At 41.8% G+C, this 25,710-nt stretch overlaps 1 protein-coding gene across 1 annotated transcript in view; it reads right to left on the bottom strand.

Annotated features, from left to right (window-relative positions):
* The window catches only part of LOC135467954 (26S proteasome non-ATPase regulatory subunit 2-like), a 31,696-nt gene extending 6,000 nt beyond the window's left edge, over nt 1–25,696 (bottom strand). The window contains 22 exon segments of the mRNA XM_064745903.1: nt 316–537; nt 1,106–1,274; nt 4,624–4,706; nt 5,360–5,456; nt 7,757–7,827; nt 9,437–9,538; nt 10,464–10,626; nt 10,876–10,963; nt 11,248–11,375; nt 13,782–13,841; nt 13,843–13,889; nt 14,143–14,164; nt 14,166–14,248; nt 15,777–15,820; nt 16,005–16,069; nt 16,527–16,671; nt 17,021–17,179; nt 18,573–18,797; nt 19,548–19,669; nt 19,935–20,099; nt 23,398–23,454; nt 25,610–25,696. Of these exon segments, the coding sequence (XP_064601973.1) occupies nt 316–537; nt 1,106–1,274; nt 4,624–4,706; nt 5,360–5,456; nt 7,757–7,827; nt 9,437–9,538; nt 10,464–10,626; nt 10,876–10,963; nt 11,248–11,375; nt 13,782–13,841; nt 13,843–13,889; nt 14,143–14,164; nt 14,166–14,248; nt 15,777–15,820; nt 16,005–16,069; nt 16,527–16,671; nt 17,021–17,179; nt 18,573–18,797; nt 19,548–19,669; nt 19,935–20,099; nt 23,398–23,454; nt 25,610–25,696 (2,404 nt within the window).
* Nucleotides 25,697–25,710: the final 14 nt, after the last annotated feature.

Raw genomic sequence — 25,710 nt, 5'->3', positions numbered from 1 at the left:
TTTATTTGACTGTAGATAATATTCAGTTGTAACAACAACACCGATGTCTCCATGTAGAAGCAAGGCACATGTCACCCTGTTCACAGAGCAGCTCATTATGCCACAGACATCAGACATGATGCCCACAGCCCATCCGCTGATAACAAACCAACCAGTAGGTAACCAATCCTCTAGTACCTGTACAGGGGAGCTGATAGTGGGCTGGTCACAGTGAGTCAGTTCACCATGGATGACATGATGGCCAGAGCAAATACATGCAATCTCATTAAGTCCACACAGTATGTGTATTGTGAGATGTTGTTTGTAACTACTCACTATTTTTGACATCCAGACAGGAGACGAGTACAGACATGAGTCCAGCTACTGCCACTGGGCTGAGGAGGGCGCGATCACTGTGGTAAGGGCAGATTGTCAGTGTGCCCTTCCCTAGATGAGTCAAACCCTGCGCCAGACGAACCATGAACAAGTTGTTGGAGTCCTTGGCGTGGAATACAGCAAGCTGCCTCAACATGGCTGCCAGACGAGCATTGTTTGTACCTGCAGGCATGGATGGGCCAATGTTCGTGTAGATTTATTAACCACATATATTTATTTATTGGTGTTTCAACCTTTTCGCGTATAAACAGCAACTTTCGTTGCAATTTATGCACATTTTTAAATTGATTCTGGAGAAATACATCTATTGGTTTGGCCAGTGTCCACACCACAAAAAGTCAACACAGAATAATGCGTTCAGAATATGCTTTAATAAACACCTTGCAAACATGCGAAAAGGTTGAAGAATTACAGCACTCAAAATGTTTACACTCTTATAAAGACAGTGGGGGTTATGGGTGGGGAAAATTAGGACTGTCCATATTGAACTACTGCCCTCTGCCTGGTAAATGTACATATACCTGATATACGCCCTGACTTAGAGCAACAGCCAAAGGAGAAAGAGATACATTCAAGCTGGTGACTTCATATATCTAGGGCCAATAGGCCCACTATAACTGACATGCTTATCAGCATGGCCTTGACAAGACTGCAGAAATCAGTATCATTTATCAGGGGTTATAGAATGTAGGGGATGAGGCGGTACTTGGTACCTCGTGGGAGGACTAACCTGCACCGACGAGGCCCATGGAGAGGATGGAGTTGTAAGACACCTCTGGGTCACTGTCGTGGGAGAACTTGCTGAGTGTGTCCAGAATCTGCAGTTTGGGGTTAGAGGCTGAGATGAGGGCCAGGGCAAGAGGAACTGCTCGTCGAATAACCGGCTCTCCATAACGCAGCTGAAAGTACAGCATAACTAGCATAAGTGATCTATGACCTCACAACAATACTTCTGTCAAATACTGAAATGCACACTGAATAACCGGCTCTCCATAACGCAGCTCAAAGTACAGCATAACTAGCATAAGTGATCTATGACCTCATAACAAAACTTTTGTCAAATACTGAAATGCACACTGAATAACCGGCTCTCCATAACACAGCTGAAAGTACAGCATAACCAGCATAAGTGATCTATGACCTCATAACAATACTTCTGTCAAATACTGAAATGCTCACTAAATAACCGGCTCTCCACAACACAGCTGAAAGTACAGCATAACTAGCATAAGTGATCTATGACCTCATAACAATACTTCTGTCAAATACTGAAATGCTCACTAAATAACCGGCTCACAACAACGCAGCTGGAAGTACAGCATAACTAGCATAAGTGATCTATGACCTCATAACAATACTTCTGTCAAATACTGAACTGCTCAATGAATAACCGGCTCTCCATAACGCAGCCAAAAGTACAGCATAACTAGCATAAGTGATCTATGACCTCATAACAATACTTCTGTCAAATACTGAAATGCTCACTAAATAACCGGCTCTCCATAACGCAGCTGGAAGTACAGCATAACTAGCATAAGTGATCTATGACCTCATAAAAATACTTCTGTCAAATACTGAAATGCACACTGAATAACCGGCTCTCCATAACACAGGTGAAAGTACAGCATAACTAGCATAAGTGATCTATGACCTCATAACAACACTTTTGTCAAATACTGAAATGCTCACTAAATAACCGGCTCACAACAACGCAGATGGAAGTACAGCATAACTAGCATAAGTGATCTATGACCTCATAACAATACTTCTGTCAAATACTGAAAGGCACACTGAATAACCGGCTCTCCACAATGCAGCTGGAAGTACAGCATAACTAGCATAAGTGATCTATGACCTCACAACAATACTTCTGTCAAACACAGAACTGCACACTGAATAACCGGCTCTCCATAACGCAGCTGGAAGTACAGCATAACTAGCATAAGTGATCTATGACCTCATAACAATACTTCTGTCAAATACTGAAATGCACACTGAATAACCGGCTCTCCATAACGCACCCAAAAGTACAGCATAACTAGCATAAGTGATCTATGACCTCATAACAATACTTCTGTCAAATACTGAAATGCACACTGAATAACCGGCTCTCCATAACGCAGCTGAAAGTACAGCATAACTAGCATAAGTGATCTATGACCTCATAACAATACTTCTGTCAAATACTGAAATGCACACTGAATAACCGGCTCTCCATAACGCAGCTGAAAGTACAGCATAACTAGCATAAGTGATATATGGCCTCATAACAATACTTCTGTCAAATACTGAAATGCACACTGAATAACCGGCTCTCCACAACGCAGCTCAAAGTACAGCATAACTAGCATAAGTGATCTATGACCTCATAACAATACTTCTGTCAAATACTGAAATGCACACTGAATAACCGGCTCTCCATAACGCAGCTGAAAGTACAGCATAACTAGCATAAGTGATATATGGCCTCATAACAATACTTCTGTCAAATACTGAAATACACACTGAATAACCAGCTCTCCATAACGCACCCAAAAGTACAGCATCACTAGCATAAGTGATCTATGACCTCATAACAATACTTCTGTCAAATACTGAAATGCACACAGAATAACCGGCTCTCCACAACGCACCCGAAAGTACAGCATAACTCGCATAAGTGATCTATGACCTCATAACAATACTTCTGTCAAATACTGAACTGCTCACTAAATAACCGGCTCACAACAACGCAGATGGAAGTACAGCATAACTAGCATAAGTGATCTATGACCTCATAACAATACTTCTGTCAAATAATGAACTGCTCACTAAATAACTGGCTCTCCATAACGCAGCTGAAAGTACAGCATAACTAGCATAAGTGATCTATGACCTCATAACAATACTTCTGTCAAATACTGAACTGCTCACTAAATAACCGGCTCTCCACAACGCAGCTGAAAGTACAGCTTAATTAGCATAAGTGATCTATGACCTCACAACAATACTTCTGTCAAATACTGAACTGTTCACTAAATAACCGCCTCACAACAACGCACCTGAAAGTACAGCATAACTAGCATAAGTGATCTATGACCTCATAACAATACTTCTGTCAAATACAGGACTGCTCACTAAATAACTGGCTCTCCACAACGCAGCTGAAAGTACAGCATAACTAGCATAAGTGATCTATGACCTCATAACAATACTTCTGTCAAATACTGAAATGCTCATTTAATATTCGGCTCTCCATAACGCAGCTGGAAGTACAGCATAATTAGCATAAGTGATCTATGACCTCACAACAATACTTCTGTCAAATACTGAACTGTTCACTAAATAACCGCCTCACAACAACGCACCTGAAAGTACAGCATAACTAGCATAAGTGATCTTTGACCTCATAACAATACTTCTGTCAAATACAGGACTGCTCACTAAATAACTGGCTCTCCACAACGCAGCTGAAAGTACAGCATAACTAGCATAAGTGATCTATGACCTCATAACAATACTTCTGTCAAATACTGAAATGCTCATTTAATATTCGGCTCTCCATAACGCAGCTGGAAGTACAGCATAACTAGCATAAGTGATCTATGACCTCACAACAATACTTCTGTCAAATACTGAACTGCTCACTAAATAACCGGCTCACAACAACGCAGCTGAAAGTACAGCATAACTAGCATAAGTCATCTATGACCTCACAACAATACTTCTGTCAAATACTGAACTGTTCACTAAATAACCGGCTCACAACAACGCAGCTGAAAGTACAGCATAACTAGCATAAGTGATCTATGACCTCATAACAATACTTCTATCAAATGCAGGACTGTTCAATGAATAACCGGCTCTCCACAACGCAGCTGGAAGTACAGCATAACTAGCATAAGTGATCTATGACCTCATAACAATACTTCTGTCAAATACTGAACTGCTCAATGAATAACCGGCTCTCCATAACGCAGCTGAAAGTACAGCATAACTAGCATAAGTGATCTATGACCTCATAACAATACTTCTGTCAAATACTGAAATGCACACTGAAAAACCGGCTCTCAACAACGCAGCTCAAAGTACAGCATAACTAGCGTAACCAGTATAACAAAAGTGATCTATGATCTCACTCAATACTTCTGTCAAATACAGACTGAGTTTTTTTTTTTTTGTTTTTTTTTTTCCTATTTGGGCACCAGCAAGATTTTATAAGATGGAGGAGCAGTATAATCACACTAAATCTTATCAATTCGTACTTACCAGATGGCCAAATGCTCTGAAAGACATTTCTGCACCGATGTCTTCTCCCATTGCAATTAAGGATATCCCCAAGACAGCAATGCCTGCAAAGACAAGAATGCACAATTAAGGATACCTCAATATACAGACATGGAAGGAAGTACAGGTACAGGAGAAGGTGTCTCAATATGGAACATTCTGAACTGATGTACAGTATTGTACAGAAGTGTCTTATCAGAAACTGGAGAACATACAGGTTCATCTGAGCAAGGTACATATAGTAAACTGGTGACTGCTAGACACAGGCAACAGTGACAGAGCTTATGACAGAAATTAAGATATTCATTTATTTATTTATTTGATCGGTGTTTTATGCCGTATTCAAGAATCTTTCATTTATTACACCAGGATATATAAAGCCCAGGGGAAACCCACTGCCAGCGGCAGGTTGCTGTCTGACCTTCCCATGTATGGCTGGAATGAAAGCCAGTATGAGTTGGACTTGAACTCACAGCGACCGTATTGGTGAGAGGTTCCTGTGTCACTGGGCCGCGCAGGCACCCAAAGTTATGTGGTTTTTCATTTATCAAAGTGACCTACAGAGGTATTTGCTCCTCAAATTCTCTTCTCCTGCCAGCTTGCACTACAAATATTAGCATATAAAGACTTATCTTGAATGATGTATGAATCATCAGGACACTCCTCAATTAATTAAGCTCTCCACAATAACACACATACATCCAACAGCAGAACATACCTTGTTGTATTGAAAGGTCCGGACCAGCAGGCTCTTTTTTCATCTCTTTTTTGTCATCTTTCTTTTTGTTTTTATCTTCTTTTTTCTCATTGTTATCCTGGAAAAACAGAGAAATATTATTTCAACTCCCAAAGCGCAACTCCTTAAAATCGGAAACATTTCCAAGTTCACAATAAATGATGTCCCAGAAGAACTTATTTAGTAACAATGGAAGTTCTATGTTCCTGCACATGGTAGTGTTTTATCTAATTTACCCAGTAAAATATCTAAATATCAAAATTTATAAATATGCTGTGCAGCAGAAGAATTATTTTCTATACCAATTCATTTATGTATAAATGAATGAATGAAAATGGTGCAGGTTAATGTTGTAGTTTTTTCAGTCATTAGATGTATGTACATATACTGTGTCTCCTGGTAACAGGGTCCATGGCATTTCAGTCATTAGCTGTATGTACATATACTGTGTCTCCTGGTGACAGGGCCCATGGCATTTAGTCATTAGGTGTATGTACATATACTGTGTCTCCTGGTGACAGGTTCCATGGCATTCCAGTCATTAGATGTATGTACATATACTGTGTCTCCTGGTGACAGGGTCCATGGCATTTCAGTCATTAGCTGTATGTACATATACTGTGTCTCCTGGTAACAGGGTCCATGGCATTTAGTCATTAGGTGTATGTACATATACTGTGTCTCCTGGTGACAGGTTCCATGGCATTTCAGTCATTAGCTGTATGTACATATACTGTGTCTCCTGGTAACAGGGTCCATGGCATTCCAGTCATTAGATGTATGTACATATACTGTGTCTCCTGGTGACAGGGTCCATGGCATTTCAGTCATTAGCTGTATGTACATATACTGTGTCTCCTGGTAACAGGGTCCATGGCATTTAGTCATTAGGTGTATGTACATATACTGTGTCTCCTGGTGACAGGTTCCATGGCATTTCAGTCATTAGGTGTATGTACATATACTGTGTCTCCTGTTGACAGGGTCCATGGCATTTCAGTCATTAGATGTATGTACATATACTGTGTCTCCTGGTGACAGGGTCCATGGCATTTCATTTATTAGCTGTATGTACATATACTGTGTCTCCTGGTAACAGGGTCCATGGCATTTAGTCATTAGGTGTATGTACATATACTGCGTCTCCTGGTGACAGGTTCCATGGCATTTCAGTCATTAGGTGTATGTACATATACTGTGTCTCCTGGTAACAGGGTCCATGGCATTCCAGTCATTAGTTGTATGTACATATACTGTCTCTCCTGGTGACAGGTTCCTTGGCATTTCAGTCATTAGCTGTATGTACATATACTGTGTCTCCTGGCAACAGGGTCCATAGCATTTCAGTCATTAGCTGTATGTACATATACTGTGTCTCCTGGTGACAGGGTCCATGGCATTTCAGTCATTAGGTGTATGTACATATACTGTGTCTCCTGGTAACAGGGTCCATGGCATTTCAGTCATTAGCTGTATGTACATATACTGTGTCTCCTAGTGACAGGGTAAATGGCATTTCAGTCATTAGGTGTATGTACATATACTGTGTCTCCTGGTGACAGGGTCCATGGCATTTCAGTCAGTAGATGTATGTACATAAACTGTGTCTCCTGGTAACAGGGTCCATGGCATTTCAGTCATTAGGTGTATGTACATATACTGGGTCTCCTGGTGACAGGGTCCATGGCATTTCAGTCATTAGGTGTATGTACATATATTGTGTCTCCTGGTGACAGGTTCCATGGCATTTCAGTCATTAGCTGTATGTACATATACTGTGTCTCCTGGTAACAGGGTCCATGGCATTTCAGTCATTAGCTGTATGTACATATACTGTGTCTCCTGGTAACAGGGTCCATGGCATTTCAGTCATTAGCTGTATGTACATAAACTGTGTCTCCTGGTGACAGGTTCCTTGCCCCAGAGTCCTAGCCCCAAATGTGCTGCCACCACTGTAGTATCATGCTGAACACCTCAGGCATGACAACCCACCAAGTCACATTATACTGACACCGGCCCAACCAGACCTTGTTTTTTTTGCTCTAACCTCCCTGTGCTGGGCGAGGCAGCAACAAGTACCATTTTCACAGTCTTCGGTATGACCCGACCCAGGCTTGATCCCCAGTTGCCAGACTTCCAGTCAGACACTCTAACCATTAGGCCACCAATGTGGTCCTATTTATGTATAAATGTGTCAAGTATCAGAGTATGCAGTAAATCCCAGTTATACACAACTGCAGGTCAGTTGCTGGTGTATTACACATAAAACAGCAAATACCAGCTTAACAGAGGTGCCTGACACTGGTTGAGGGCACAGTGTGACACATGCACACCCAACCTCACGTTTTGAACCTTCCCCTTTGAGTCTGTTTTTCTCACCTCATCTTTTGATTCGTCATGTTCAGAACAGGTGTGCAGAAGTTGTTGAATCTTCAAGACATTGCCGGTACCTGTGATTACATACAAGAACAAGTCAGTAAGGTATGTGTACATGGACATCAAAAATTTTCTGATCTGATCATAGATATAATGCTGCCAGTGCCTGAATGAAATCACAACAAGTCTGTGAGTTCATCAGACATTACCTGTACGGGGGTACCAGGCAGGTATCACAACAAGTCTGTGAGTTCATCAGACTTTACCCATACCAGACAGCTATCACAACAAGTCTGTGAGTTCATCAGACATTACCTGTACCAGGCAGGTATCACAACAAGTCAGTGAGTCCATCAGACATCACCTGTACCAGGCAGGTATCACAAGTCTGTGAGTTCATCAGACATTACCTGTACTAGACAGGTATCACAACAAGTCTGTGAGTTCATCAGATATTACCTGTACTAGACAGGTATCACAAGTCTGTGAGTTCATCAGACATTACCTGTACCAGGCAGGTATCACAACAAGTAAGGGTGAGTTCATCAGACATTACCTGTACCCGCCAGGTATCACAACAAGTCTGTTAGTTCATCAGACATTACCTGTACCCGCCAGGTATCACAACAAGTCTGTGAGTTCATCAGATATTACCTGTACCAGACAGGTATCACCACAAGTCTGTAAGTTCATCAGACATTACCTGTACCAGACAGGTATCACAACAAGTCTGTGAGTTCATCAGACATCACCTGTACCCGCCAGGTATCACAACAAGTCTGTGAGTTCATCAGATATTACCTGTACCAGACAGGTATCACCACAAGTCTGTAAGTTCATCAGACATTACCTGTACCAGACAGGTATCACAACAAGTCTGTGAGTTCATCAGACATTACCTGTACCCGCCAGGTATCACAACAAGTCTGTGAGTTCATCAGATATTACCTGTACCAGACAGGTATCACCACAAGTCTGTAAGTTCATCAGACATTACCTGTACCAGACAGGTATCACAACAAGTCTGTGAGTTCATCAGACATTACCTGTACCCGCCAGGTATCACAACAAGTCTGTGAGTTCATCAGATATTACCTGTACCAGACAGGTATCACCACAAGTCTGTAAGTTCATCAGACATTACCTGTACCAGACAGGTATCACAACAAGTCTGTGAGTTCATCAGACATTACCTGTACCCGCCAGGTATCACAACAAGTCTGTTAGTTCATCAGACATTACCTGTACCAGACAGGTATCACAACAAGCTTGTTAGCTCATCAGACATTACCTGTACCAGAAAGGTATCACCACAAGCCTGTGAGTTCATCAGACATCTGTACGGGTGTACCTGTACCATTGCCGGGTATTAACAGTCAAAAATAACAAATGCAATATATAAAATAAATATTCTAATAAAGTTAAGAAAACAACTTTACCTAAGAGTAAAAACAAATGCTTCTCTCAAGGATTGGAATTGTGGTAGTACACATAACTGACAAGGAGACAAATAGTTTACTATTGCCTACATGTACAGACAAGGAGACAAACGGTTTACTATTGCCCACATGTACAGATAAGGAGACAAACAGTTTACTATTGCCTACATGTACAGACAAGGAGACAAACAGTCTACTATTGCCTACATGTACATATCTCTGGTGAGAAACTGTCACTACACACCTGCATATGCACAGATGTCAACAAGCATGTGCGCCATGGACTTCAGGGGTTCAGCCACAACTTCCAGGGCTGCCAGAGTGGCCTCAGCTGCCTCTTGTTTGGCTGTGGATGGGAACAGAGTTTTGATACATCAGTGAATAAGGTCATAAATGTGCTCAGCACACAGATTTACTAATAGTCATTTCATGGGACCATAGGTGTGGTTTACAAACTTGAACATGAAAAAAAAGACTGATGTGCTTAAGTCAGCAGATGACAACACAGATGTGCTCTAGTCAGCAGATGAGAACACAGATGTGCTCAAGTCAGCAGATGAGAACACAGATGTGCTCAAGTCAGCAGATGAGAACACAAATATGCTCAAGTCAGCAGATGAGAACACAGATGTGCTCATGTCAGCAGATGAGAACACAGATGTGCTCAAGTCAGCAGATGAGAACACAGATATGCTCTAGTCAGCAGATGAGAACACAGATGTGCTCAAGTCAGCAGATGAGAACACAGATGTGCTCAAGTCAGCAGATGAGAACACAAATATGCTCTAGTCAGCAGACGAGAACACAAATATGCTCAAGTCAGCAGATGAGAACAAAGATATGCTCAAGTCAGCAGATGAGAACACAGATGTGCTCAAGTCAGCAGATGAGAACACAAATATGCTCAAATCAGCAGATGACAACACAGATGTGCTCATGTCAGCAGATGAGAACACAAATATGCTCAAGTCAGCAGATGAGAACACAAATATGCTCAAGTCAGCAGATGAGAACACAGATATGCTCTAGTCAGCAGATGAGAACACGTGCTCAAGTCAGCAGATGAGAACACAGATGTGCTCAAGTCAGCAGATGTCCTTCATCAATGGTTGATGACACAGATGTCCTTCATCAACAGATGATAACACAGATGTCCTTCATCAATGGATGATAACATGGATGTCCTTCATCAATGGATAATAACACATATGTGCTTCATCAAAAGCTGATAACAGACATCCTTGTTATGCAAGACATTTACTCATACTCACTAAGGTAAGTCAAGGCAAGTCCCAAGGCTAAAAATCTGGAGTATGTGTCCTTAAGGTCTGCCTCTGACCTCTCCATCATTGTCTGAAGAACCGTGGACGTCACATCTCCATTACAGGTGCCTACAGCAATCATACCACATGACAAGGCAGCCATCCCAACCACCTAAAACATGACATCATACATCAAATTAGTCATCATCCAAATCTCATATTACCAATGTCCCCAAAAGATTCCCCGTGACAAAGGTCTGCTCCAAATCCCCACAATGCATGTGCCCACACTAAAACACACATTTGCTGGTGCCAACACTGAGGTTTTTAAAATTATAACATTTACAAATGATATTAAAATTAACATCATTTGGGGACTAATGCTTAAAGTCTAAAATCTAATTGATGAAGACTTGCTTACCTCCATAGATGCCTTTGAATCTCCTAGAACTGGTAGCAGAAAGCTGATCACATCTTCTCTGTTAGAACCAGCATACGCTAAGCCTAGTCTGAAATATCAGATATTGGTATCTTGTTACAACTGTGACTCAGAACAGGACCAGGATGTCTTCCTGGACCAATATAAAGGGCAGTGGAACAAATAGTGACGTGTGGCAACGGAGAACATCAGTGTGCCCACAGTACACCATGGAACACCATTAAAGATGTTCAACGTGTAAGCCATATCTATGGAAGGCACGTGTAGGCAAGTGTTCAAACATGGTCATGTGCGACCATATCCTCTTGCCTCCAGACAGTTACATGTAGTTTGCATGTACATTCCCTTACATACCCAACAATGGCTCCTATCCTCATTATGCTGGTGTTGTGTTGAACATAATCTGAGAGCAAAGCCAATGCTGGGTCACACTCATTCCTCACTCCACTGTTCACAATCCCACAGGCCAGCAGGGCTCCAGCCTATACAAGAGAAGAGACAGAGAATTGCTATCACATCACAGTGTTCCAGTTCACACTCCCACACGCCAACAGGGTTCCATTCTGTACAAGGGGAGAGACAGAGAACTTGCTGTCATCATATCAAACTGTACAATGTTACACAGTGTTCAGGGGGGAAAAAAGAAAATTTGTTAGTCCTAGTTGGAAACTATCTAGGGGCAAGTCACAAGATTAGGGGTCACATTTTTATTCTTTCTTCACACAACGTGCAGGGTTCACAATCCCACAGACCAGCAGAGCTCCAGCCTGCATGAGAGAAGAAACAGATAACTGGAATCACCTCAAACTATACAATGTTACGCTATGTTCAAGTTTACACACACACACGCCAGCAGGGTTCCAGCCTGTATGAGAGGAGATACAGATAATTGGAATCACATTAAACTATACAATGTTACACAGAGGTCACGCTCCCACACACCAGCAGGGCTCCAGCCTTTATGAGAGGAGATACAGGTAATTGGAATCACCTCAAACTATATAATGTTATGCTATATTCAAGTTTACACTCCACACGCCAGCAGGGCTCCAGCCTGCAATGAGAGAAGAAACAGATAACTGGAATCACCTCAAACTATACAATGTTACACAGTGTTCAGAGGTCACACTCCCACATGCCAGCAGGGCTCTAGCCTGTATGAGAGGAGATACAGGTAATTGGAATCACATTAAACTATACAATGTTACGTTATGTTCAAGTTTACACTCCCACACACCAGCAGGGCTCCAGCCTGTGTGAGAGAGAAACAGGTAATTGGAATCACCTCAAACTATACAATGTTACAATGTGTTCAGATGTCACACTCCCACACACCAGCAGGGCTCCAGCCTGTGTGAGAGGAGAACAGGTAATTGGAATCACATTAAACTATACAATGTTACACAATGTTCAGAGGTCACACTCCCAAACACCAGCAGGGCTCCAGCCTGTATGAGAGGAGATACAGGTAATTGGAATCACATTACTATACAATGTTACGCTATGCTCAGAGGTCACACTCCCACACACCAGCAGGGCTCCAGCCTGTATGAGAGGAGACACAGATAATTGGAATCACATTAACTATACAATGTTACGCTATGCTCAGAGGTCACACTCCCACACGCCAGCAGGGCTCCAGCCTGTATGAGAGGAGATACAGGTAATTGGAATCACATTAAAACTATACAATGTTATCACAGTGTTCAGAGGTCACACTCCCAAACACAGCAGGGCTCCAGCCTGTATGAGAGGAGAAACAGATGATTCTAATCACATTAAACTATACAATGTTACACAGTGTTCAGAGGTCACACTCCCACACGCCCAGCAGGGCTCCAGCCTGTATGAGAGGAGAAACAGGTAATTGGAATCACATTTTATTATTTATGCATCAGTGAAATCCAGTATTTTCTTCACTGATAAAAATTATATCTTCACTAGTTAGATATCACTTTTGTTATTACATTTTGCTATTGCACTGCTGGAGACCTTGACCCATGACCCACAGTTGACCTTGCCCGAACTACTTTTCAACCTGTTGCTGCTACATTCATTGTGTCACTTTATACACACATGACAAGGTTGTGCAATATATAGTTCGCCTCAAAAAAAGTAGAAATTCTTCAATGTGCTTAATTTACATAAACACCTACATTGCATTATCAAAGCACCTTTGTAGATGTATAATTACTTTTAAAGCTGTAAAAAGGTTTTGTGAGTACGGACGTGAACGAAATTGCAGTGGGCATGAATAGAATCAGAAGTACAACAAAGATGGCACATTGCTTATTTTTTTCACGGATGCAACAGATACACTGATATGCATTGATATACATGTAGAGAAAATGTCAGGGTATAAGTAATAAATAGAATACTGCACAGTGAAGTTGAATACCATAAATATTGTTCTCGTGAATATTGTTCTCCACTGGAACACTATTTATGGTATCCCACCTTGTCTTTGCAATATCCCATTGTATAAAAACTATACAATGTTACACTGTCTTCAAGTTCACACTCCCACACAGCCAGCAGGGCTCCAGCCGTACAACAGGAGAGACAGAGAAATGTTATCACACCAAACTATACAATCTTACAGTGTTCACAGTGCTGGCAGAATCTGGGTTTTCCCCATTACACCAGACCATACAATGTTACAGTGTTCAAAATGCCAGCAGAATCTGGGTTTTCCCCATTACACCAGACCATACAATGTTACAGTGTTCAAAATGCCAGCAGAATCTGGGTTTTCCCCATTACACCAGACCATACAATGTTACAGTGTTCAAAATGCCAGCAGAATCTGGGTTTTCCCCATTACACCAGGCTATATTTCCCATTAGATGTACTTTACTACCCCATGCAGAGTATTAGCGCTGACTGACCTTGATGTAATCCTCTGTGGAGTATAGGTATTTGTCTATCTGTGTCAGGCCACCATCCACCATCCCACAGTAAAATCAGACCCAGGGAAGCTGTGGCACTCAGCATACCTGTCATAAGCACACCAACAACACATGTGAACATAAGACAATGACTTCAGGTGAACATAAGACATGACAACAGTATATCAATCATAAGCAGGTACCATCAAAACTGGATATATTCTCACATGACTCACAAATCTGTCACAAGAACTCTGTGACAGACATGCACATGTGTACAACATATTCAGATATTACATATGATTATGGCCTAACACCCAACGCCTTTGTTCAGGGGTTACCTGTAGTTGTCAAACCTTACCATGTTCCTTGTTCTTGTAGAGGCCATTTATTGCCATCCTCCATCAGAGGCTTGTCCTGCCCAAATGCTGCGTTCACAAAACCGTTTACAAAGGCTGCTGCAAGTTCTGGCGTGCTGAGTCTATATTACTTGGGGCCAATAGACGTCCCTGAAGAAAAATACCATAAACTGTACACAACAGTTCTGATGTACTGAGTCACTGTTACTGGAGCCAACAGACGTAACTCAGGAAAAATTCCATACACTCTACACAACAGTTCTGACGGCTGAGTCAATGTTACTGGGGCAATACGTGTGCGTGATGTACTGAGTCAATGTTACTGAGCCATACATGTCACTCAGGAAAAATTCCATACACTCTACACAACAGTTCTGACGGGCTGAGTCAATGTTACTGGGGCAATACGTGTGCGTGATGTACTGAGTCAATGTTACTGGAGGCCATACATGTCACTCAGGAAAAATTCCATACACTCTACACAACAGTTATGACGGGCTGAGTCAATGTTACTGGGGCAATACGTGTGCGTGATGTACTGAGTCAATGTTACTGGAGCCATACATGTCACTCAGGAAAAATTCCATACACTCTACACAACAGTTCTGACGGACTGAGTCAATGTTACTGGGGCAATACGTGTGGCGTGATGTACTGAGTCAATGTTACTGGAGCCATACATGTCACTCAGGAAAAATTCCATACACTCTACACAACAGTTATGACGGGCTGAGTCAATGTTACTGGGCAATACGTGTGCGTGATGTACTGAGTCAATGTTACTGGAGCCATACATGTCACTCAGGAAAAATTCCATACACTCTACACAACAGTTATGACGGGCTGAGTCAATGTTACTGGGGCAATACGTGTGCGTGATGTACTGAGTCAATGTTACTGGAGCCATACATGTCACTCAGGAAAAATTCCATACACTCTACACAACAGTTATGACGGGCTGAGTCAATGTTACTGGGGCAATACGTGTGCGTGATGTACTGAGTCAATGTTACTGGAGCCATACATGTCACTCAGGAAAAATTCCATACACTCTACACAACAGTTCTGACGGGCTGAGTCAATGTTACTGGGGCAATACGTGTGCGTGATGTACTGAGTCAATGTTACTGGAGCCATACATGTCACTCAGGAAAAATTCCATACACTCTACACAACAGTTATGACGGGCTGAGTCAATGTTACTGGGGCAATACGTGTGCGTGATGTACTGAGTCAATGTTACTGGAGCCATACATGTCACTCAGGAAAAATTCCATACACTCTACACAACAGTTATGACGGGCTGAGTCAATGTTACTGGGGCAATACGTGTGCGTGATGTACTGAGTCAATGTTACTGGAGCCATACATGTCACTCAGGAAAAATTCCATACACTCTACACAACAGTTATGACGGGCTGAGTCAATGTTACTGGGGCAATACGTGTGCGTGATGTACTGAGTCAATGTTACTGGAGCCATACATGTCACTCAGGAAAAATTCCATACACTCTACACAACAGTTATGACGGGCTGAGTCAATGTTACTGGGGCAATACGTCTGCGTGATGTACTGAGTCAATGTTACTGGAGCCATACATGTCACTCAGGAAAAATTCCATACACTCTACACAACAGTTCTGATGTGCTGAGTCAATGTTACTGGGGCCAATATATGTCCTTCAGGGAAATAAACACACACTGTACACAACAGTTCTGACATAAAATCAATGGTAAATAACACTTTGAAATATTTGTAAACATGTACAGAGTGCTCTACGTCCATCAACACTAAGTGACCAGCCATATAATACAAGCTTCACTTGAACAGCCTTGAGGTCAGAGCTCAAACTAACTGTTGAACTTACTGTTAGGTTCCAGGTGACTTTTATATATGTCCTCTGGTACTTTGGGCTCCATGATGTCCAGCTGGTGAGAAAATGAAGTCATCAAGCAAAATGAGTTACATGTTACTGTACAGAAGGTGGTCAGTGATCCAGATAAATAAAACTGACCACTCAGTGATGGTCATAGGGATGCTGTTACTTCTTTAGGATGCCCTATGTTCATGAAAGACATCACTCTTGTTATGCTACTGTACAACTGCTTTGCATTTTATGGTGTATTTGACTATTTGACCATAGATCTAACACTCTCGGATTCTCAATCCTGACAACACCACAAACTTTCCAATGCTATTCTCATCCACGGATATAACCAATTCTTTTATTGCACTTGAAACCTGTACTTCTCATAGGTGGCATATTTCTGTAGGACAAGAAATACTTGACCATGTCCAGGAGTATCCAGTAAAAACTGATTTATCTATTTTATGCTGCACTGAAGAGTAGCATGAAAAGATTAGCACATACAGGCTAAAACACACCTCTCTGGCCAAGGCGAGGAAACTGTTATTGAGATGAGCATTAGACATGATTTCCATCAGCTCATCATACTCTGTGATGTCATCATTCAGCTCCAGAGAGATTTGCTGCTGACCGAGCATGTAGGCCAGCTGCTTCTGTACCTTTCTGGAATAGAAAATAATAGCAGCTCATCAGCTGTGTACTGACATAGTACATACATCTCACATGTGCAACATGACCACATACATTTCTACATTACCATCTATCTGAATCAAAACTGACCACTTAAAGCTGACTTTGTTGAAGATTGATTCGGGGTATAACTCCTGGAGAAGCTAAGTCTTTTGATAAAAAGCAAAGCTGACCAAGCATCATGAGAAGGTACTTCTTTCTATGGCAATAGTGCAGAGAGAGAAATAATGCAGAGAGAGCAATAATGCTAAGTACAGAATAATTTTATTTTACAGCATCTTTTTTTGGTTTTGCGTACTGATGGCATACTGAGTTCACTCACATATCTTTACAGGATAGAAATATTTCTTCTGTCAAAGCCATGTCATTGAGCTGCATGGCACAGCGTAATGCTTGAGGGTACTGATCAAATTTCCGGTATAAATCCAGAGCTGTCTTCAGAAAAATGGTGTTCTCTGGGTCAGGTACATACGGCACACAACTGTAAACATAGATGAGGGTGAGAAATTCAGACATCTCGGTAGAGAGTACAACAGTAAACATAGATAAGTGAAATAAATTCAAACATCTCTGTAGAGAGTACAACAGTAAACACAGATAAGTGAAATAAATTCAGACATCTCGGTAGAGAGTACAACAGTAAACATAGATAAGTGAAATAAATTCAGACATCTCGGTAGAGAGTACAACAGTAAACATAGATGAGGGTGGGAAATTCAGACATCTCTGTAGAGAGTACAACAGTAAACATAGATGAGGGTGGGAAATTCAGACATCTCTGTAGAGAGTACAACAGTAAACATAGATGAGGGTGGGAAATTCAGACATCTCGGTAGAGAGTACAACAGTAAACATAGATGAGGGTGGGAAATTCAGACATCTCGGTAGAGAGTACAACAGTAAACATAGATAAGTGAAATAAATTCAGACATCTCGGTAGAGAGTACAACAGTAAACATAGATGAGGGTGGGAAATTCAGACATCTCGGTAGAGAGTACAACAGTAAACATAGATGAGGGTGGGAAATTCAGACATCTGTGTAGAGAGTACAACAGTAAACATAGATAAGTGAAATAAATTCAGACATCTGTGTAGAGAGTACAACAGTAACCATGGAAAAGTGAAATAAATTCAGACATCTCGGTAGAGAGTACAACAGTAAACATAGATGAGGGTGGGAAATTCAGACATCTCTGTACAGAGTACAACTGTAAACACAGATGAGGGTGGGAAATTCAGACATCTCTGTAGGGAGTACAACTGTAAACATAGATCAGGGTGAGCAATTCAGACATCTCGGTAGAGAGTACAACAGTAAACATAGATGAGGGTGGGAAATTCAGACATCTCTGTAGGGAGTACAACTGTAAACATAGATCAGGGTGAGCAATTCAGACATCTCGGTAGAGAGTACAACAGTAAACATAGATGAGGGTGGGAAATTCAGACATCTCGGTAGAGAGTACAACAGTAAACATAGATGAGGGTGGGAAATTCAGACATCTCTGTAGAGAGTACAACAGTAAACATAGATAAGTGAAATAAATTCAGGCATCTGTGTAGAGAGTACAACAGTAAACATAGAAAAGTGAAATAAATTCAGACATCTCGGTAGAGAGTACAACAGTAAACATAGATGAGGGTGGAAAATTCAGACATCTCTGTACAGAGTACAACAGTAAACATAGATGAGGGTGGGAAATTCAGACATCTCTGTAGGGAGTACAACTGTAAACATAGATGAGGGTGAGCAATTCAGTCATTTTGCAGAACTGCGAACATAAATAACTGAACAAAACACACACATGATCATGCCTGGTACTGTGAGAGCCCATGGCAACATTTTGAGATGGACATGTGGAAGAGCACAAACCTAGTGAGGTACAGGCAGACCCTGGGGTAAGCGTTCTCATCCACATACTTCTGGAGGAGGTCGAGTCTCTCTATCTCCATGAGAAGGTCACATGCCTCAGCCTCCGCATTGTGCTCCATGTGGTAGGGTACAATCTCCTCGGACATCTTCAGCAGCTTCTTTCTCATATCCTTATTTCCTTCCTCTGTACTCTGCCACTCCTCAGCCACTTCTCCTGCCAGGTGCCTGTAACACAACCCACAGTGGTTTTCAGCTTGTCAACAATAGGAACTGACAAGGCCTTGTGGACACCTAGCTACATTCAGTTCAACCTTAACAGTGTCCCAACTTGGTGGTGTTCACTGGACTGGTCTGGGGTTTTCACCCCATGTATCCCTCTCATACCATCCAACCAAAAAGTTAGACCTGAGCTTGCTAGTGATTGGTGCGGGTTTTGGTTTGACATTCAAGCACCATGTAGTAGCATGTACATGTAGGTGCAACCTCATGCAATCTCAAGACGCTGCACATGAAGACTACAAATTATTGATGAGCAACAATCCACATATATCCAGATGAAACTATCATATGCCCAAGTTTTATGGCACACTTATTTTACGTGCACACATAACGCACCTGAAGAAATTTCACACAAGAATATGGTAGAGAGAATGCCAGTTCCTGTCAATCATGTCCGATACTACATGTACTCATGGCTAAACTTCATATATTCCTTGAGCCTTAGCTTCAACAACATAATCATAGAAAACCAGTAATTAAAATGTTCATCAATTTGACAGATTCTTCATGCTGTACTCATATGACTTATGTGAACATATGGCTTATATGACCCACAGCATTATAGTGGGGGAAAAACAAGCAGTCCAAGAAAACCATATCAATTAAAGTTGACAGAACAGCTTTTCCGGCCAATTCACTGGATTTATACTGCATGTTGACTACAACAAAATGTAAGACAGGTTTACATGTACTTACCTGACATACTCATGCCCCCAGGATCCGATAGACTCCTTAGATCCCAGGAGCCTGTACTTCAAGCTGTCTCTAGAATCACTCAAGGTCATACCCAATACAGACACAATATCTGCACAGAAGCGCTGGCAAAAAAAAAACAAACACACAAAATGTACAATAAACCACTGGGTAACAGCACATGACATCATATAGACTGACGCAGCTGTATTTCAGAGATCAGAGGTTATGGAGTATGTGCCACTATAATACATATAGTACATATCTGCCATATAGAATGATGCACATGAGGATCAGCAGGTGAATGATCCGTCATCAGAACAGGGTTATACATGTATTATATACCTTTGCCAGACAACACACCTGTGGACAGACCTATAGGAGGCTTACCTTTGTCTCTGCATCTTTGATTTTCTCAAAGACTGCTTTCAGCGTGTCATAATGAGGCCGCAAAAACTTGAGGGGTTTTGGGACCGATGTCATGGAAGTTGTGGAGGCCCGGATGAGCGTACGCAGGCTCTCCAGCGATGGTCTGTATAGCTTCTCGTTTGACTCCTGAAAATACAATAACCAATCTGAACAATATGTACACAGATCCTTAACCAGACGGTGTGTTCAACACAGACTAAACCATAACCAGACAGCCTGTAAATTGTTTAACACAGACTGTGCCTTAACCAGACAGCCTGTAAAGTGTTCAACACAGACTGAGCCTTAAACAGACAGCCTGTAAAGTGTTCAACACAGACTGAGCCTTAACCAGACAACCTGTAAAGTGTTCAACACAGACTTAGCCTTAACCAGACAGCCTGTAAAGTGTTCAACACAGACTGAGCCTTAACCAGACTACCTGTAAAGTGGTCAACATAGAGTGTATCTTGATCAGACAACCTGTAAAATGTTCAACATAGAGTGTATCTTGATCAGACAACCTGTAAAGTGTTCAACATAGACTGTACCTTAACCAGACTACCTGTAAAGGGTTCAACAAAGACTGTCTTAACCAGACTACCTGTAAAGTGTTCAACACAGACTGTACCTTAATCAGACTACCTGTAAAGTTTTCAACACAGACTGAGCCTTAACCAGGCAACCTGTAAAGTGTTCAACACAGACTAAACCTTAACCAGCCTGTAAAGTGTTCAACATAGAGTGTATCTTGATCAGACAACCTGTAAAGTGTTCAACATAGACTGTACCTTAATCAGACTACCTGTAAAGTGTTCAACCTAGACTGAGCCTTAACCAGACTACCTGTAAACTGTTCAACACAGACTGTACCTTAATCAGACTACCTGTAAAGTGTTCAACACAGACTGCGCCTTGACCAGTCAGCCTGTAAAGTGTTCAACACAGACTGTAGTTTAACCAGACAACCTGTGAAGTTTTCAACACGGACAGCCTGTAAAGGGTTCAACGCAGACTGTGCCTTAACCAGACAGCCTATAATAATAATACAGGCCTTCAGAGAATTTCAAGCATTGCAGAGAATTCTGCCAAACCAGAAGAATGGCTTTTTGCCTCTCTTTTGCAGAAGAGCTACTATCACAGCCCGAGACCACAACAGAGTGAATCCTAGCTTTTCAACTCATTTTTGTCTTGTAATGAAATAAAACAAATGTTTTAAGACCACGGGGCATGCATGTGACTTGACAAGGGACACATGGAGAGCCAGGCCAAATATGCTTAGCTAGGGGTGTGCCCTACATTGTCCAGATGACATGAACATGGGTTAACTCACCCTACAGTGTCCAGATGACATGAACATGGGTTAACTTACCCAACATTGTCCAGGTGACATGAACATGGGTTAACACACCCTACATTATCCACATGACATGAACATTGGTTAACACACCCAACACTGTCCACATGACATGAACATGGATAACACACCCAACATGGTCCACATGACATGAACATGGTCCACATGACATGAACATGGGTTAGCATGAACATGGGTTAACACACCCTACATTGTCCACATGACATGAACATGGGTTAACGCACCCTACATTATCCAGATGACTTGAACATGGGTTAACACACCCTACACTGTCCACATGACATGAACATGGATTAACACACCCAACACTGTCCACATGACATGAACATGGGTTAACTTGAACATGGGTTAACACACCCTACACTGTCCACATGACATGAACATGGGTTAATATACCCTACATTGTCCACATGACATGAACATGGGTTAACACACCCTACATTGTCCTGATGACATGAACATGGGTTAACACACCCAACATTGTCCAAATGACATGAACATGGGTTAACACACCCAATATTGTCCACATGACATGAACATGGGTTAACACACCCTTCATTGCCCACATGACATGAACATGGGTTAACACACCCTACACTGTCCACATGACATGAACATGGATTAACACACCCAACATGGTCCACATGACATGAACATGGGTTAGCATGAACATGGGTTAACACACCCAACATTGTCCACATGACATGAACATGGGTTAACACACCCTACATTGTCCTGATGACATGAACATGGGTTAACACACCCTACATTGTCCACATGCCATGAACATGGGTTAACACACCCTTCATTGTCCACATGACATGAACATGGGTTAACACACCCTTCATTGTCCACATGACATGAACATGGGTTAACACACCCTACATTGTCCACATGACATGAACATGGGTTAACACACCCAATATTGTCCTGATGACATGAACATGGGTTAACACACCCAACATTGTCCACATGACATGAACACGGGTTAACACACCCAATATTGTCCACATGACATGAACATGGGTTAACACACCCTTCATTGTCCACATGACATGAACATGGGTTAACACACCCAACATGGTCCACATGACATGAACATGAGTTAACACACCCAACATTGTCCACATGACATGAACATGGGTTAACACACCCAACATTGTCCACATGACATGAACATGGGTTAACACACCCAACATTGTCCACATGACATGAACATGGGTTAACACACCCAACATTGTCCACATGACATGAACATGGGTTAACACACCCAACATTGTCCACATGACATGAACATGGGTTAACACACCCAACATTGTCCACATGACATGAACATGGGTTAACACACCCAACATTGTCCACATGACATGAACATGGGTTAACACACCCAACACTGTCCACATGACATGAACATGGATTAACATGAACATGGGTTAACACATCCAACATTGTCCACATGACATGAACATGGGTTAACACACCCAACACTGTCCACATGACATGAACATGGGTTAACACACCCTTCATTGTCCACATGACATGAACATGGGTTAATACACCCTACACTGTCCACATGACATGAACATGGGTTAACACACCCTACATTGTCCAGATGACATGAACACCAGCTACCACACCCTACATTGTCCAGATAACATGAACATGGGTTAACACACATCGCTCATTGACAGGAACAGCCATTAATGCATGGTACATTGATATAGCAACAAGCAGATGGACCTCTGTATGCAATTATTATTTTTTTTTTTTTTTGATAGGTGTTTTACGCCGTACTCAAGAATATTTCACTTATACGACGGCGGCCAGCATTATGGTGGGTGGAAACCGGGCAGAGCCTGGGGGAAACCCACGAGCATCCGCAGGTTGCTGACAGACCCTCTCACGTACGACCGGAGAGTAAGCCAGCATGAGCTGGACTTGAACTCACAGCGACCGCATTGGTGAGAGACTCCTGGGTCATTACGCTGCGCTAGCGCTTTAACCAACTGAGCCATGGAGGCCCCCTGTATGCAATTATGTAACTTACATAAATGTACTGTTACTTACAGTGAGTCTTTCAACCAACATGTTCAATTCATCCTGAAGTTGTTTGTCTTCATCAGACTGAAAACAGAAAAGCATGAAACTTAGAGACAACCTTACTTGCTAGCATTTGATTGGTGTTTTAATGCCATACTCAAGAATTTTCCACTTATTTGATGGTGGCCAGCATTATGGCGGGAGGAAGCCAGACAGAGATCGAGGGAAACCCATGACCACAGATTTAGCCAGAATTTGAAATCAGTCTGTCTCATTTCCAATTTTCTCCTATTTCTCCCATGTTAATTTTGTCAGAATAGGGCATCTCAGTGACACTGAGACACCACTCTGGCCCACGACTATCAGCAGCTTGCTGCAGACTTTGCCATGTACGACGGTCGGGAAAGCCATCATGAGCTGGACTTCCCAGCGACCACATTGATGAGTAGCTCTCCTGTCATTAACCACTCTGCCACATAGTCCTCTCATATATGTTTATACTGATTCACAACTGATACACATGTAACAATGACCTGTCTTGAAATGGTGTATTAATTGTTACCATGACAGTAGTTTTACCAGAATTCAACACATTCTTCCTCCATAGAGTTGTAAGTCCAGTCTATCTCATCCTACAGCTTCTTTTTTTTGGTGCACAAATTACAAGGTAAAATTTTGACCGGGTCAAACACTGTCTTTGATCAGTGTGATATGCATCTTGTGCAATGTGATATTTTCTTTTACAAAAGAGGCAACTTAAGGTTGCATTCGCAATGAAGTGATTGATACCGGTAAAAGAATACAGAACAAAATTTAATTAAAATCAGTGTGGCAAGAGTCTAAAACATAGACTAGAAGTACCCCTACAGGCACTCCAGGTCTATTAAAGATTCACCAGTTCATTTAAATTAAACATCAAGTTTGGTGATCAAATACAAACAGTTGACAGCTTCATTGACCTTTAATGAAGCTACTTCTAAAACTTGTACGAGTAAGGTAAGAAGTCAATGGGCCAGCTTGTGGATTTGTAACTTGAGTCAATTTTCATCAAGATTCATTACGCACAGCTTGGAAGGCGCTTCATACATTGTTAATGTGGCCATCAACTATCAGATCATCAAATATTGCCACAATAACATTACAATTTAACTGAACTAGTGATTTAATTGGACCAGCTGAGGCACATAATGTTTTAGCGGACCAAGGAAAATTTTCTACATCAAGTGATATCCACATTTCAATTCAATCTAGGCTCGAAATACATGTATGTCCAAATACAATAGGCCTGTTGCCAGAATGCTAAAACTTCCTAAACCTGGCCGATATGTTGCACTAGGTCTACGTAAGCCACAACTGTTTCGACGGTGACTGAACTAACGTATGTAACATCGTTGCAAATGCACCATTCAATTTACAAATGTGCTCTGCATGAAGCTGAAACACTAACGAAGCCCTCCACCTAATCAAATTTTCCTCACATGGCCGCTATACCTGACTAGGAATGAAAAACCTCCCACTCGCTCACCTGAACAGGTCACCGGCCACCATGTTGTCATCATCACAATTCACGAATCGCCAAATTCTATGTAATAGTAGACAAGTACCTTGTCACTTTGCCAGCTGGTGCATCCTGTACCCAGAACTGAAGTTGTTTTGTGTAACTGGCAATGTGGTGGCCAGTTCAGGTGAGCAAGTGGGAGGTATTTTATTCCTACTAGTGACGTATAGCAGCCATGTGAGGAAAATGCGATAGGTAGCGGGCTTCTCCAGTGTTTCTGCTTCACGTGGAGGGCAGTTATAGCGATGCCTCGCCTAAACTGAACCAGGTGGCATTTGTGACGATGGTACATACGTTAGTTCAGAAACCGTCCGAGCAGTTGTGGCTAGATCTATGTCGGCCTTTAATCCTCTGGCAGTTGTAAAGATTCTTTTGAGAGTCAATGAGCCCCTTCTTTGTTGTTTTTTGAATTGACGTTACTTTACCACGTGACAGCAACCTCACCTACAGAATTCGCCATCCGGTTAATGTGCAACTTTCAGATAGGAATCGTACCTGATTAGAATTATTCGACGAATTCGATTGATCGTGTGTCGAAAAATGGGTCCCTAATAATGTTTTTCAGGGGTGACAATGCAAATTTCAATTTTATCGTAAAGACCGATTTCAGGCCGTATTATAATCGAATGAAATATATTACATCGCCTGCACATATAATCATGTACCATTTATAATTCCTACCATTTCCTGTTCTTTTTCTTCACCATTTGTCTTCTTCTCTTCTTTCTTTTCGCCACTATCTTTCTCCTGTTTGCTTTTGTCCGCCATGTTGCCGTTGTTGT

This window comes from Liolophura sinensis, chromosome 6, assembly GCF_032854445.1.
Source record: "Liolophura sinensis isolate JHLJ2023 chromosome 6, CUHK_Ljap_v2, whole genome shotgun sequence".
In the NCBI taxonomy this organism is placed as follows: domain Eukaryota; kingdom Metazoa; phylum Mollusca; class Polyplacophora; order Chitonida; family Chitonidae; genus Liolophura; species Liolophura sinensis.
Note: the sequence above shows the minus strand (reverse complement) of the source record. Positions and strands in the feature narration are given on the sequence as shown.